General features: G+C 33.8%; 1 protein-coding gene across 1 annotated transcript; it reads right to left on the bottom strand.

The window, feature by feature from the left end:
* Positions 1-231: 231 nt before the first annotated feature.
* On the bottom strand, positions 232-15,268 carry LOC114107909 (uncharacterized). Its single transcript, XM_071607423.1, has 5 exons — positions 14,592-15,268; positions 12,207-12,268; positions 11,535-11,614; positions 5,490-5,559; positions 232-594 (listed from the first exon to the last, which is right to left on the bottom strand). The coding sequence occupies exons 1-2, from the start codon at positions 15,266-15,268 to the stop codon at positions 12,229-12,231; spliced, it is 717 nt and encodes a 238-aa protein (XP_071463524.1). The 3' UTR covers positions 232-594; positions 5,490-5,559; positions 11,535-11,614; positions 12,207-12,228.
* Positions 15,269-15,300: the final 32 nt, after the last annotated feature.

Genomic DNA, 15,300 nt, shown 5'->3' with positions numbered 1-15,300 from the left:
TTAATCAAATGACCATCCCAAAGAACAAATAAATTTGTAAAGCTTGGTCAAAAACATTAAATCTTAATCAGCCAAATAAAACACTTTCCAGCACACCATTTTCATTTTACCAGCTTTATTCACTATACTATACTGCTGGGCAACTGTAAAAGTCAAAGTGTTAATAAGGCGGTAACTGAACACAAGACTTCTACTTTAAAAAAAAAAAAAAAAAAGGCCCAAACTGAGAAATTTTTAAGTGTTAGAAATTTTATTAAAGATAACATTCCATGAGGTCATGCTCAAAACAAATCAAAAGGCAAAAAATTCCAAGCATACAAACTACCGTGCTGTCTTCTCCAAGGTCAAAAATGCACTGGTTTTAATGATACAAAAGTTTTTTGAAAGTAAAATCCACTGTCCATTTGTGTTGGGTAAGAAACCTATATCTTCATTCATTCATTTCATGGAATCGATGTTAAAAGAACCCTGTCTTGGTTGTGTATTATCACAGCACTCTTGTATTAATCCATTTTCCTCATGTCCCCATAGTGGACTGCCATCTTGATTTCTCAGTGGTAAGGTCCATTTGAGACTCTTCAAGCTGACTGGGTGCTTGATAAAAAAAAAAAAAAAAAAAAAAAAAAAATTAAAGAAAAAAATGCTGTTGGAATACCAATAATCTTATTCCTTCAAACAGAAAACATCCGCCCACCATGAAGATATCCTACCATACCCCAAACTTTTAATTCCATTAACAGTTTACATACACTTATGAAACTATTATACTGAAGTTATATGCAAGGACTTCTAAAACAGAATCAATGAAAAACTTACACAAGTAACTAAGTTCTTCTGTCAGCTACATTTGTATCTAATAAAAAGGGGCACTAGAGAGTCAAATTTTTAATATTTAATACTAGTATCATACTGGGTACACAAAAAGAAAGAACAAAAATTCAAATTCAAAATTCCTGGAAAGCTAAAATTACAGAAACACTGTGGATTCTAAATCTCAATGCAGAAAAGTTTCCAAGCGCCTTCAAAAAAAACTAATTATAGAAAAGAATCTTAAGGGATTAAAAAAAAAAAAGCAGAAGATCATAGCATACTTTTCTAGTCTAACATGTTAATTTTGTTTAGATAAATACAAATGGCCTATATAAATGGCACCATTTTTACTTACACATCAGAAAATATGAAGCCACCAGGAAAAAAAATGAAAAACATAAAATGTCTACCTTGCTTATTGGGTATTTGCTGTAAAATGATATCAATTTCCAAACAGCATGCAACTGAATATTTTCACAATGCCAAAATATCAAATATTCCTCAAAGAAAAATAAAACTATAATTTAAATAATTTGGACTAATGGAACAGTGAGAAGCCAGGTGATTTTACCACTAAGAAAATTATCTGGATTCATCTTGATAAAACATAAATGCAAAAACAAGTTTCTACCCTTTCTTCTCTGTAAATCTTACAACTCTCAATCTCAATTTACAGAGATAGGACTAACTTGTAGAAAAATAAATATAAAGTCATTTTTTGCTCATTGAATGTAAATTTCCATTTCTGACTATTATTAGAATATGTTGTCTATTACATAACAAAACCAAAAAGATCCTGCCACCCTATTAAAAAAGAAATGAGTGATTAATTGTTACCTTCAAAAGTAAGATATTTCTTAATAGACTTTGGAGTTCTCTCCTGTCTTAAAATGAGAAATAACTCATTCATTCCCGTAATAAAGTATCTTCAATTTGTCTTATATATTTCTTAGAAATTAAGAAATGATGGCTATTTTTAATACAAACATACCATTTCCTTTGAGGGGGAAGGGCAATATCGAGATTGAACCACTATAGGGGCTCTCTACCACTTAGCCACATCCCCAACCCTTTTTATTTTTTGAGATAAGGTCTCACTAAATTGAGGAGGGTGGCCTCAAAATTTTGATCCTCCTGCATTAGCCTCCCAAGCAGCTGGGATTACCGGCATGCACCACTACCCCAGCTCCATCATTTCTTACTCACCGTTAATTATAAACCAAATTCTCCTCGATCTCTATTGTTACAATGAAGGATAAAGCTCTAAATTATATTGGTGATATAAATAATTATGATGCATAACGACACTAATTCATTAATAACATGTTACAATCACTAACAGCTACAGGTGCTATTTATTCATTTTGGTACATTAAATGAGAAACTCACTGATTTATATCCTGCCAAGGAACAAGAGGTAAAACTTGGATGATAATATGAAATTTCTTTCCAAGACTATTATTTAAAAAACAAAGTAGTAAAAATATCAAAAGGCAATCAAATGACTTCAAAATTATTCAAAAAATGCACTAGTTTATATGACAATATTAGATTAGAAAATAGTAGCAGTATTTGTCATACCATCACAAAACCATTTATTTAAGATAGAAAAAGAAAATTGTAAAGAAAAAATGCTACTAGAAAAAGCAGACAACTCTTATGACATTGTAAAGCCAAAATCAATCTAAACTCCTGCATATCAATACAAAGCCAAAAGTGAGAATTTTGCTAATAAGCAAAAGCACTAATACAAGAATCAGAACTAATAAAATATCAATGAGGGATTCAGAGGTAATCCATTTATATTCATGGAGTTTCAAATTCTTATAAACACTAAATTTGTAAATAAGCGAAGTTTTATTTAAAAATGAGAAGGGAATTAGCCATGAGTTCTGTGAGGCTGGAAATTTTCTTACTAACAAAATCCATAGATCATCTGTGAAACAGAAATAATTGTATTATCTACCTCTTCTGGCAATAGTAAGGATTAAATGAATTAGTGTTTGTAACACATTATTTGGCATATAGAAAGATCTCAACAAATGTTGGCTATCGTCCCAATGTACCACACTAAGCAGATTACTTAAGCACCTCAAATACCAAATGAAAATAATCTGTATTAAAAAGTAAGGCTATCTCAGAAGAACACATAGGATCGTAGGACCAATTATTTAAAAACAAACACATTCCAATTTAATGAGGGAGTATTGTATTAAAATATAATCAGTATCCTTCAAAAAAAACCTTGGATAGGTTTCACTTATCAAAGCCCTACTCCACTTTCCTCTCCAGTAACTCATGAATTACTACAGACATACTTACTAGATGATGCTTTAGTCTAGAATTCCATAATTAAAAAGCCCTACATCTTTTCTGTGCTTCACACATAAGGCTCAAGCTCATAATGTGAATAGTTAGAATTTTCCCACTTCAGTGTTCACTAGGTTTATATTTCAAGGAATATATTCTTGTTCCAAGAACAAGTCCCACAGCAAAGGCAAAAGTTTCAATGGCAACAGGATAATGATTAACTACTAGCCCTTCAAATCCTCCACTTAGGGAAAATAAGAACATGAAATGAGCATATAAGTCTTTTCTTGCATTTGTACTTCAGTAAATTTCTTGCAAAAACACTGGGCCAGTAGAAACTACACTGTAAACTGAGATGCAAGAAATGGCTTTATCTGGTTTGGGTTTAAGGAGGACTCCATAAACAGTCTACCACTACTTCTCAGCAAACTATGCCATTTTTAATAGCAAATAAAAATATGGGGGAAAGAAACGAGTACATGAAAATGAATGATGATTCTTAATTTTTAAAAAAGGTGGCTCTGCTGGGAATGGTGATGCACATCTGTTAATTCCAGCAGCTTAGGAGGCTGAGGTAGGAGGATTGAAACTTCAAAGCCAGCCTTAGCAATTTAGCAAGGTCCTAACCAACTTAGTGAGACCCCCATCTCAAAATAAAAAGGACTAGGGATGTAGCTCAGTGGTTGTGCACCTCTGGGTTCAATCCCTATACCAAAAAATAAAATAGGTGGCTCTAATAAAACTGTCATTAAATTAAGGTAATTTATATATATTATTTTAAAATTTAAACACATTTCAAAATCAAAGAATCAAACAGATGCAAAATTACAAATCAGAGCAAAAATTCATCCATCCCCACCATGTAACTGAGAATCTTGGTGCTTACAATATGATTTCAATCTCATCTGTACTTGGTCTTTAAATACAATAAAAATTTATGTAAGAAAACCCTAAAAGATGAACTCACATTATACTGCACTATTTTAAAAAATTGCTTAAATCCTCAATAGAATATATAAACAATTCTGGGTCTTATAAAAGATAGGCATAAAAACTAACTACAAAAAAGATCAGCTTACTAGAAGAAAAAGGTCACTTATAATAACCAAGAAAAGGAACCCAGGAAGTTTTACAACTCAATCAAATATTTCCAATTGTACCTATTAGTTTTAAACTTGACTACGTATTAACCAAGTTAAGAATTAGGGGAGGTGGGGGAATATCAAGATAATCAGTTTTAATTTTAACTGAGTCAAAATTTTGGTTTTCTAAAAATTAATATTTAACATTTGTTTTAATAATGAATTTCATTTTCATTTTTTTAAATTCTAAATACAAGTTGATGTTTAACGAAAACTATATAATAAATCAACAAGTATTTATTGAGCATCTACTATGTACAATGCAACTAACTTCTTTAAAGCATGATCAGAAATGAACCTAGTAACTGTACATTAAGAAAGTTTCCAGCTTTGTGCTTCCTCTCCCTCATCAAAATACAAAAAAACAAAGGAACAAACATTTTGCAGGCCTTGGTAGCCATTTATACAACGGGAAGCCATGGTAGAAATTAACAGAAAAATTTCTAGAACTAGACTCCCAAATATTTCAAAAGAATTACTCTTATGAAGTAGCTAGTATACAATTACCTAAAAAGCCCTATTGATGACAAATAAATCCATTTGAGGATTCATCCAAATCCATTTAAACAAAACCACCCACCATACTCTTTCTCACTACTTCTCAGTATTGGGCTTTCAAATTTAAGGAACAGAATTCCCTAATTTATTCAAAACAATTACAATACTGAAAATCATTTAAAAAGTATGTTGTATTACCCAAAGAGAACCCAAGGACTCCTGAATTATACATAGGCAAGATTAAGTTAACAAGTAAAGACAGATCTAGAACAAATGTCAGCAAGCTTTCCTTAGAGGATCAGGTAGTAAATTATTTTAGGTTATGTGGCTATTTGGTACAACTGCTCAACTCTTAATAATATAGAGTGAAAGCAACCACAAAGCATATCAATGAAAAAGTACAGGTATACTGCAAAGAAAAACTTTATTTACAAAAACAAGGGTAAGTTTCCAACATCCAGATCTAAGAGAATGTCAAAAACAGGTTCAACTGTGAGTTTGTTCACATTTTAATTTTATCTAAGTTTAAGTAATGAAACAGAAAATAGGTAAAATTAGTAAGTAAAAATGTGATTATCAAACTTTACACACATTACCATACTGGTATTCTTGTACTATTTTTTAGCTTTGCTAAATTCTGCTATATTTTTATAATTCCGACTAAAAAAAAGGTTCATTCACAATTTAAAACTACAAGCAGATTAAACATGTAAATTAAATAATACTTACTAAATGTTTCCACCAATGATTACTATGTTGTATGGGCCCTTTAGACTGTTCTGTCTGGGGAGTCATACTTCTGTAGAAGACACAAAGAATATAATTTTATACATAGTAAACTACAAAATGAATTTAGGGGGGTAGGGGCCTTACTGGTGACTGAAACCAAGGAACACTCCACCACTGAGCTACATCCCAGGTTTTTTTTTGAAACAGGGTCTCACTAAATTGCCCAGGCTGGCCTGAACTTGTAATTCTCCTGCCTCGGCTCCCTGAATCACTGGAATTACAGGCATGCACCACCACACTCAGCAAAAATAAGATTGTTTATACCAAAATGTATACCATAATTCATACAGAAATTTTAACATCTTATAAGGATCACTCACCAACAAACCAAGGTAAACATGTATTTGTGAACAATATGGTCATGCACAAGACAGAAAAGCTCTGAAGAATCTTAAATTTGGTTCACTTTTAGAATAAATCACACTAAAATTATAAGCCTAAATCTCAGCCCCCATGAACTCTAACAGATTAAGAAAATATTTGAGTTTTCTAGGTAGATCTGATGGGCAGCCAGAATTGAAAATAAAGCCAACATCACTCCCAAAGATGCACAATTATTTCATCTTCTGGTCTTTCATCTAATTTACTTTCAAGCCTTCTCAAAAATGATCCACTGATATTACCACATTATTTCACATTATCATGTATTATATTCAACATAATGTACATAAACATGTACATAATCAACACTAACATAAAGTGTTAGAAAACTGAAAGCATGGTTTCAAAGTACTAATTGACTGATCTACTGGAACTAAACAACACTAACCCTCTATAAAATATGTACTTGGTAATAAACTACTATGCTTTTCACTAGTTAGACTTAAATGTCTGATAAGTTAACATGAAAAACAGTGTTTCCCATATCTCAAATACCTTTGGGGCGGAGGGCATTGCTTTTCTGAGGCTGGCTTTGAACTCACAATCCTCCTATTCTCAGCCTCCACTGGAATTACAGGTGTGTGCCACCTCGCCTAGCCCATATCTCAAATACCTTCTGAATCCAGGTATATACTTTTGTAGTTAGTCCTGTTTCTAAATGATTATATAATCACAGTAATATGTAGAGATAGTAATATGTAAGACAGAATTTAGTTCTGTCTTACATCACTTGCCTGATATGCACAAGGCCCTAGGTTTACAGCGAAATAAAACTGGGTTTGGTGGGACACACCTGAAATCCCACTAAAGAAGCAGAAGCAGGAAGTTCCACATTTGAGACCAGCCTCAGCAACTTATCGAGACCCTATCTCAAAATAGAAAAAAAGGCTGGGGATGTAGCTCAGGGATACAGCACCCCTGGGTCCTATCTCCAGTTCCACATTAAAAAAAAAAGAAGTAGAGATACAATAATACTCTTTCAAAGTTCAATAAAAATATGTAACAATTTAAAGTTTTTAGACAGCAAAAGGCAGAGCTTACCTTTAAGATTTAAGTTAACACTAAGGTACCAAAATGCTGTTGAAGGACTAGCTTTCAAGTTAAAGGGTATATAAATCTAAATTTCATTTTGACAAATCATTATCAAGGAATATAACAAAGAGCTGACTTTAAATTACTTTTAAGAATAGACACTAGCCAGGAATGGTGGCACATGTCTGTAATCCCAGCAACTCAGAAGGCTGAGGCAGGAGGATCCCAAATTCAAGGCCATCTTTAGCAACTTGGCAAGTCCCTAGGTAACTTAGTGAGACCCTGTCTCAAAATTTAAAAAATTTAAAAAGAACTGGTGCTTTACTAGCTCAATAGTAAAGCACTCCTGGGCTTAATTCCCAGTACAAAAATTTTTTTTAAAAAATATGTATACTAAAACATGACTTCCCAAAATGTTGAAGCAATTCAAAAGAAATACACTTTAAAGCTTCTAAATTTAATCTGACCCTATAAGGAAAAGAAGATTTTATGAAGACGAACCTTAAATCAACCATCTAAAATAACTGATTTAATCCTTTAGAGAAAGGAAGAGCTGACTTAGTCTTGTCTTTTCTTGTACAGGGGACTGAACCCAGGGGCACTTAACCATCCAGGGGGCCACTATGTTGCTGAGGCTGACTTTGAACTCAGGATCCTCCTGCCTCAGCTTCCCAAGCTGCTGGGATGACAGGTGTGCGCCACCGTACCAGGCTTGACTTAAAAAAGAATTTCAATGAAAGAAATTTCTAAGGGAAATCCCTAATACTGATCAGATAATCTACTTAACAAATAGGTTAGCTAGTAGTACCACAAATATGTGCTTTTGGGTTCTCCCACAGCAAAACGAAAAAAAGAACTTGTATCTTTACTTTGTACCCTCAGGAAAAACGACTGATATCAGTGTCTCCTTTCTCAAAATTGATAAAGTCTGTACTATGCCATCCTTTGAAACTGGGAATGGAAGAGTCACGTTCATCTTAAACAGACTATTAAAGTTGATGTTTTGCTTGTATTTCTGTCCTACATATTTCCCAACATTATAATTTATGATTTAATAACAAATTATATGAATTACCATTTGTTACTGGATCTTTTAGAATAAAAGGTTTTAGTTACTTAAAATTCCTTTAAAAACTTTGAAAATTTAAATTAAGTCTAAAATCTAGAGCCATGTGAAACATAGGAATCTTAAAAATAGGGTAATGATAGTTATAAACTATCATTACAACTATAATGATCGTTATACTATAAAGTCATTAGGAATCCTAAGAAAACTTAATTCTTTAAGACAAGTCAAAAACCATTACAGTTAAAAAAAAAAATAGCTTGATAACCTAAATTAAAATTATTATGATCATCACATAGTACAATTTAAAGACTTAATTGCTTGCTTAGGAAATACTCAATTTCAAACAAATGACTTAGTTTCAAATATAAAAGGATTGTTTTCTGAAACATGGACCTATCAAGTATTGCATAATACATAAATCAAATTTTTTGCCAGATTGTTATACAGAATATAACACATAATTGGTACATAAATGTCAAGTAACATATTACTTATGACATTTCGCTTCAATTTAAATTATAAGGACCTTTTTGAATATAATTATATTTAATAGCCAATTTGAAAAGTTTGCATCCATCTGAAAGGGGAAGGTAGCAGGTAAAAATGAGAACATTTATCTTTGAAATGCATAAAATTCTTAAAGGAAGTTAAACAGATTATACCAGGCATGCAAACTACAAGCATCTTGTTTATAATGTTGTACACTACAAAGATTTTATGAAAATATATTCAACAGATTAAATGTCTTTATTAAAGTAATAAATAGAAAAAACAAAAAATAGGGGCTAAGGTTGTGGCTCAGTGGCAGAGCACTTGCCTCACAAATGTGAGGCACTGGATTCAATCCTCAGCACCACATAAAAATAAATAAACAAAATAAAGATATCGTGCCCATGTACAACTAAAAAATTTAAAAAAAAAAGAAAAACCAAAAAATAATTTTATTGCAGCATTCTAAATCCTTATTGTTTAAAGACAATTTTGCACCTTAATTAATTTTCCAGTGTATCTATTTCTATTACTAATATTTGGAAATGACCAAAAATCAATGAGAAAGTCAAGTATACTATCACCCCAGGTATTACGTTATTCCAACAGCTTCAACACAGAAAAAACACAACTTGTAATGCAAAAATGAGTCTGCATGAGAATTAAATATTCCTTACCATTATTTTTATCACAATTTAAGAGCTAAGAGTGATTTTAAGAGATTATAAACTCTAAAGCCTTCATATAAATTAAGAGGATGAAGGTCTATAAAATAAATGTCAAGACTGCAGAGCTTGCTACATTAGAAGCTGATCTCCTAATTTAGCTGAATTTTGATTATATTTTTCACCTTTGATTAAAGCAGAATATAGAAATGCCCTCAAATTATCTTTCTTTTTCAATTATGCCTTTCCACAAACAATAAAATCTCAGAGAAAAAAAATTAACTAGTTGTTCATAGCCCAAATTTTTTAATAGTTAAGAAACTATAAATAGAAAACTAAACTTCAAGAAAATTACCTATTTCATATAGTCTAGACTCTAAATGTCAGGTCATTGTTTATAATACCTGTGATCTAGCTACAGCACAGCTTCTTTCATTCCTATGGAATGTCAAGAATTTTTTTAAACAGAAAATCAAATGCAGTCCAACCTAATCACATAATCACCAGATTTTTATAATACAAGCATTATTCCAAAATGCTAAAATGTTATCACTTGGTATGAGTGATACAAATATGTCACTTTGGTTCTTAAGCAGGAAACTTTAGTATATAACTTACCTTTCTTATTAAACAATTTCAAGCAATATAATACTATATACACCATCTACTATGCATCTTATAGATAATATAATTTTACCAATGTAGAATAATATCTACATTCACATTTGCCCTCGTATGCCAATCAAATATGTCCCCTATATAAGATTGGCTCAAGCAATAAATATTCAAACACAGAATATAAGCATTATTATTAAGGATCCAAGCACATGTAGATCTTTATAAAATGTGATTTATTCTAATCCTTTATACCTCGTGTGTTATAACAAAGCTATATCCCATTAGACTGGGGATTAATTTAGTTACTATATCACTTGGAAGTCTTGTTAAAAAATTACTAATACGAAGTGAAAGATAAAAAAGCCTCATTTAAAATTTATCACCTTAAACTCATTTTTTCCTCCAACAGATCAAACTACACCTTTGATAGGCCATTATAAATATGTCACCTATTTGTACTTAGAACTTACACTTTATAGAAAATACCTAATTCTCAATTTTTCTAACAATGCCCAATTCATGAATGCCAATTTGATATTTTATCAAATTGCACAGAGTGAATCTAATCTTGGCATTTGTATTAAAGAACCCTGGAATGAAGAAAGTCAACTTTTTCAGTAGGTTCTACCTGTAAGACACTATATAGTTAAGTTATACATTTCTTTCTGCACAAAATAATAAACAAAAATTTAATCAAACTGTTGAAAGGCTTGAAAAGGAAAAGTTAAGCAAAAACAAAAACAATAAAAATTCCCCTTATCACCTATTCGGATCAATGGAATAAGCCAACACCAACAAATAAAAAGATTATACTTTATTTTTCACATAAATTCCAAAAACAAAGATAAACTTGCCCTTATTTTAATTATTTGTCTATTCTTAAAAGTTCCCAAACTATTTCTCATTTTATTTCATATTTCCTCTGGCCAATCACTTACTAATAACAACTTGACATTAACTTCTAAATTCAATGTTATCTTTGTATGAACGAAAACATTTCCTTAAAAGTACTAGTGGGCATATTTTCTTCATTCACTTATCCAGTTTTAAGATGTTAATGTATTGGTTCCATGGTTTATGATTGAATACTATTTCTACCTATTATGGTTTAAAAACAATTACTAAGCTATAAATCAAAGGTTTCTTTATGTGCAATACCTCTAGTTTCCTGGAAAATAGCTAATTTTTATATCTGTTTAAAAATAAACTAATGAAGAAGGGAAATGATTATTTTAAATACATTTAATAAAAACCAGGATATGATAGTGCATATTTGGATTTTGAAATTGTAGCTGTTTAAAGAATCTTTCAATCAGCAAATGCAAAAATCTAGGTCATCCCTAAAATTCGGCTGTAGCATTAAAAAAAAAAATAGGTAAGGAATGTACCTCTACATTATAATGATATATACTAATGACTCTACTACAAATTTAACCGTAATCCTAAAGAACCATTTTATAGGGAGGTATTAAATGTCATAATGTACCATATAATTACATTCATCAATGTAAATCATATGCATTTTACCATGCATCAACTATTTTAATAGTAATACAAAAGTGTTCTGATGTAATTTAATGGATCTTTTTACATCCCCCCCCCCCTTTTTTTTAACAGATAAGAATTCTAGTTCGGTTTATGTCTCATTAACAAACTTTAGTGATATTTTCCTACCGAAATTTCAGTCAACTACTCAAATACAGATGTTGGATAAAACATTTACTTACTTACTAGATAAAATACAGACTTTCCCAAAGATCTCCTTAATCCTCAAGGATAAAAGTACAATGTCAGTCTTCAAAATGACATACCTTTTAGGAGGGGAAAAAAAACATAGCATTCTAAGTAACTAATGAAGCAATCAACAATAAGTAAAAATTAAAAAACAACTAATTATATAAAAAAAACAAAAACTGAAATCTATGCTCAAAACTGATTTTTAAAATGTTCTTCCCTGAAGTTGATAAGTATAAACAGCAAACCAATTCAAATTTTCCAACGTATTTACTTTTTTCAAATATTTAGAAAATTAAAACCATTTGCATGGTATATTAGAGATGAAAAGAAAAGAATATCTCTTTGGTACATAGATTTCCCCCAAAATAAATCAGTCTTTCTTGTTTCCAAAATTAAACAAAGGCATAACAGATTTTCAGCATTTTAAACTATTCATGGCAACATTACATTACAATGGCCATGCTCAGATTCTTTTAATTTTTCATTCACTGAAAAGGTTTAAAGGCTTTTTTAATGATTTCAGATACCTACTCAATTCATAATCACTATTTTAAAAAGTCGTACGTTAACATTCACTGCTTATTTGAAATATAATCAATAAAAAACAAAAACAAATCATAAGAAGTTAATTTTATGTCAAAGCAATAAAAATTTACCAGATCTTACCTGGGATAAAAGATGTATTTGTTCAAACCATCAGCAAATTAATTTTAAACTCTGTAAGTAACCTTAAAAAAAAGAAAAAGAAAAAAAAGATTGATATCAATGTTTTGATTTTTAAACATTTCTTGGCCAAAAATTAAATGTGATGAAACAATAAGAGAGTATTTCAAATGTAAGATCTATGGACAAATTAAAGAGATGATTCATAGACACACAACCTGTACATTTATGATTGCAGATATTTCTTATCTTTACTATGTATCAGTCTTTGTTTCCCACGTTTTGGTGGTATTGACAAATACTAAGGATTAAGGCACTGAAATTATTAAAAAGATATAGAGAAAATTTGACTCCTTAAACAGATTTGAGATTATGACCTTGTTTTTATTTTTCCTCTTTTGATGCCTGGCAATAAACAAAACAAAGGAAAAGTTTACCATTTTTAAATAATGTAATCACCTCAAAATTTCCTTTTAGTTATGACTAATTAAAAATTGACTGCTTCTGGAGAAATTAATGAAGTTTAAAATGGCCACTGGTTACTTTAAATTTTAAACTACAAGTTATTTGATCTCATCAAGTGGGATATTAGCTTTGTCTTTTAAACAAGTCTAAAACTTGAAGTATGTTTACCATTACTTAATTTCAAACCAGGGTCTTGGATATTTTCAGTCTTTCTCCTCCTCCATTTACATGTAAAAAGATCTTATGATGTTAAAACTGCTAGCAGTTTTTTTGCATTTCACTCTTCAAAAAGGTTTCTTTCTAAAGAACTAGATTCTAAAAGACTAGATTAAAACCACAGTCAATGTTCAAAAACCTCAAATATGTTGATTTAAAGGACCAAACTCAGCTCTTAAAATTAGAATCTGAAACAACATTCTGTAAAATGAAGATATACGCAACTGATGTAACATGTACCACTATGCCAAAGCTATTCAAAAGCAATTTTACTGGTAAAAATACCTTTAAATATGTGGTCAAATAAACCAGAATCTTGGGTTTCAGATGTACTACGTAAGACTTCCTAACACTATTTTTACGCAGATCTGTACCCTTTCAACACAAGAGCTCAGCAGAATGAAGACAAATATATTCTAAAATACACAAAGGTTTGTGCATTCCTGGTTTGTTCTTCAAACCATTAAACTTAAATTCCCCTTCAAAGATTTTCACAATTAGAGACTACAGAGAACGTTACAATTTTTTGAAACCTGTATTTTCAAAATACTATGCCGTTTTTAAGCCATCTAGATTTTTATACATGCAACAAATGCAACAAATATGGCTCCTCTTCATCGCCCATTACCGACAGCAGTCCTACTTTAATATTTACACTACGAGAAAGTAACTTCACGAAGAGATTTTGTGTCAGAATACTCCTTTGTAAAAGTTTTTCGATCATGGTTTATAACAACATACAATTAAAAAAAAAAAAAACGAAAAGATGATGAACTTCAACTTTTAAAGACTAGGAACTGACCCAACTACGTTTTAACATTCAGGTGTGATAAGTTACAGATAAGGGCTCCTTACGACCTTTTTTAAAAGTACCAAACAGTATATTTAACCATATTCAGGTACCAGGATGTCAAATGAACTTGAATAATTACTCCGTAAAATAAACTGTATTAATCAAACGTCATCATCTAGCACCGTAATTATCAAATCTATACCCATTAAACTGCCTAGACGATACACTAAACTTGTCTTCGTAATTTTTGAAACACTAGATGCACTCTTCCAACTTGCATTTTTAAAAGATAACCTTAACGTTATAAAAGATTTAATAAACAGCAACACTGTTCACATCTATAACACTGCAGCCGTTTTCAAAATCAGCTTTGAAAGAGTTAAAAGCCAACACCCAATGGGGGGAAAAAAAAGACAAGTTTTATTTTTGTTTTAAATGTAGTCAGGGTTCCATTGTTCTTTTAAATTCGACCTCTAAGATGAGTTCCCACCTCACCACCGGAAAGAGATTAAAAAGCTCCACGGTGGAGAACCTGAAAAGGATTTTTTTACCCTAAATAACAAAATAACTCACCGGGACATGCAGGGGCTCTCCTGGTGCGGTCCCCTTTGGGCTCCCGCCTGCGGTCTCCCGCCGCCGCCCCTCGGCCGCCAGGTCCGGGTCCCAGCAGCAAAGCCGCCCCCCGCCCACCCGCGGGTCTGCGGCAGGGCCCCGCGTGCCCCCACCCCCGCCCGCGACCCCGGCCCGCGGCAGAGACGCATCCCGCCGGGGAGAGGCAGCCGCGACCTTACAGGGGTTTTGTGGGGAAAGCCGGCCGGCGAGGCCCGCCGCCCCCTCCCGCTGGCGCGCTCAAGGACATTTTGCTTTTCCTCCCAAGGACAAAGGACAATAAAAGGAGCCGGGGAGCCACTTACCGGGTATAACTCGGCCACTGGCACCTTCTGGTCTCCATCTTCGATACCGGGACTGACCACCCGCCCGAGCCTCCCGCCCACGCTCGGTCCAGGCGGCCGGGACCCGGCGCGCCTCCGTGGCCGCTGCCGCAGCCCAGCTTTCGGCGTCGTGGGCCGGGCAGCCCTGGACGTCTCGGCCACGAGCTCCGGCACCCGTGCGAGGCCCGCCTCGCCTCAGCCACGGCCACCCAGTTCCTGCGGGCTTCCGGGCCGCCCGAGTACAGCTCCCCGCCAGCCAGCGGGCACCTTGGCCGCGGCAAAACGTCTGACAGCTCTGGGTGCTGCTGCCTCTCCGGCCATCTTGTGCCGTGTGTGTGTGTGGTGTCTCTCCCGTCTCCTCTCTCGGCTTTACTCCCTCCTCCTCCTCCCCCCGCCCCACACACCACACAACATGGCCTCTTCGCTGCGGCGGCGGCGGCGGCGGCTGCCGGGGCTGCAGGAGCTCCACGGAGCTCCAGCACGCTCCCCTCCCCCACTTTGCCCGCCTCCCGCCTGCAGCCCCGGGCCCCAGAGCGCAAGCGCACCGCTGCCCGCTCGCCGCGGCCATTGGCCCTAAGAGCTTCCTGCCATTGCTTCCCGGGAGCGGCCTCACGCACGCTCGCTGGGTCTTCCTCCCGCCCAACAGCAATTACTTTCATCCTATTGGCTAGTTATGACACCACCCCTTCCG

Source organism: Marmota flaviventris, chromosome 2, assembly GCF_047511675.1.
Source record: "Marmota flaviventris isolate mMarFla1 chromosome 2, mMarFla1.hap1, whole genome shotgun sequence".
NCBI lineage: Eukaryota > Metazoa > Chordata > Mammalia > Rodentia > Sciuridae > Marmota > Marmota flaviventris.
This window is presented reverse-complemented; position numbering and strand designations above follow the sequence as displayed.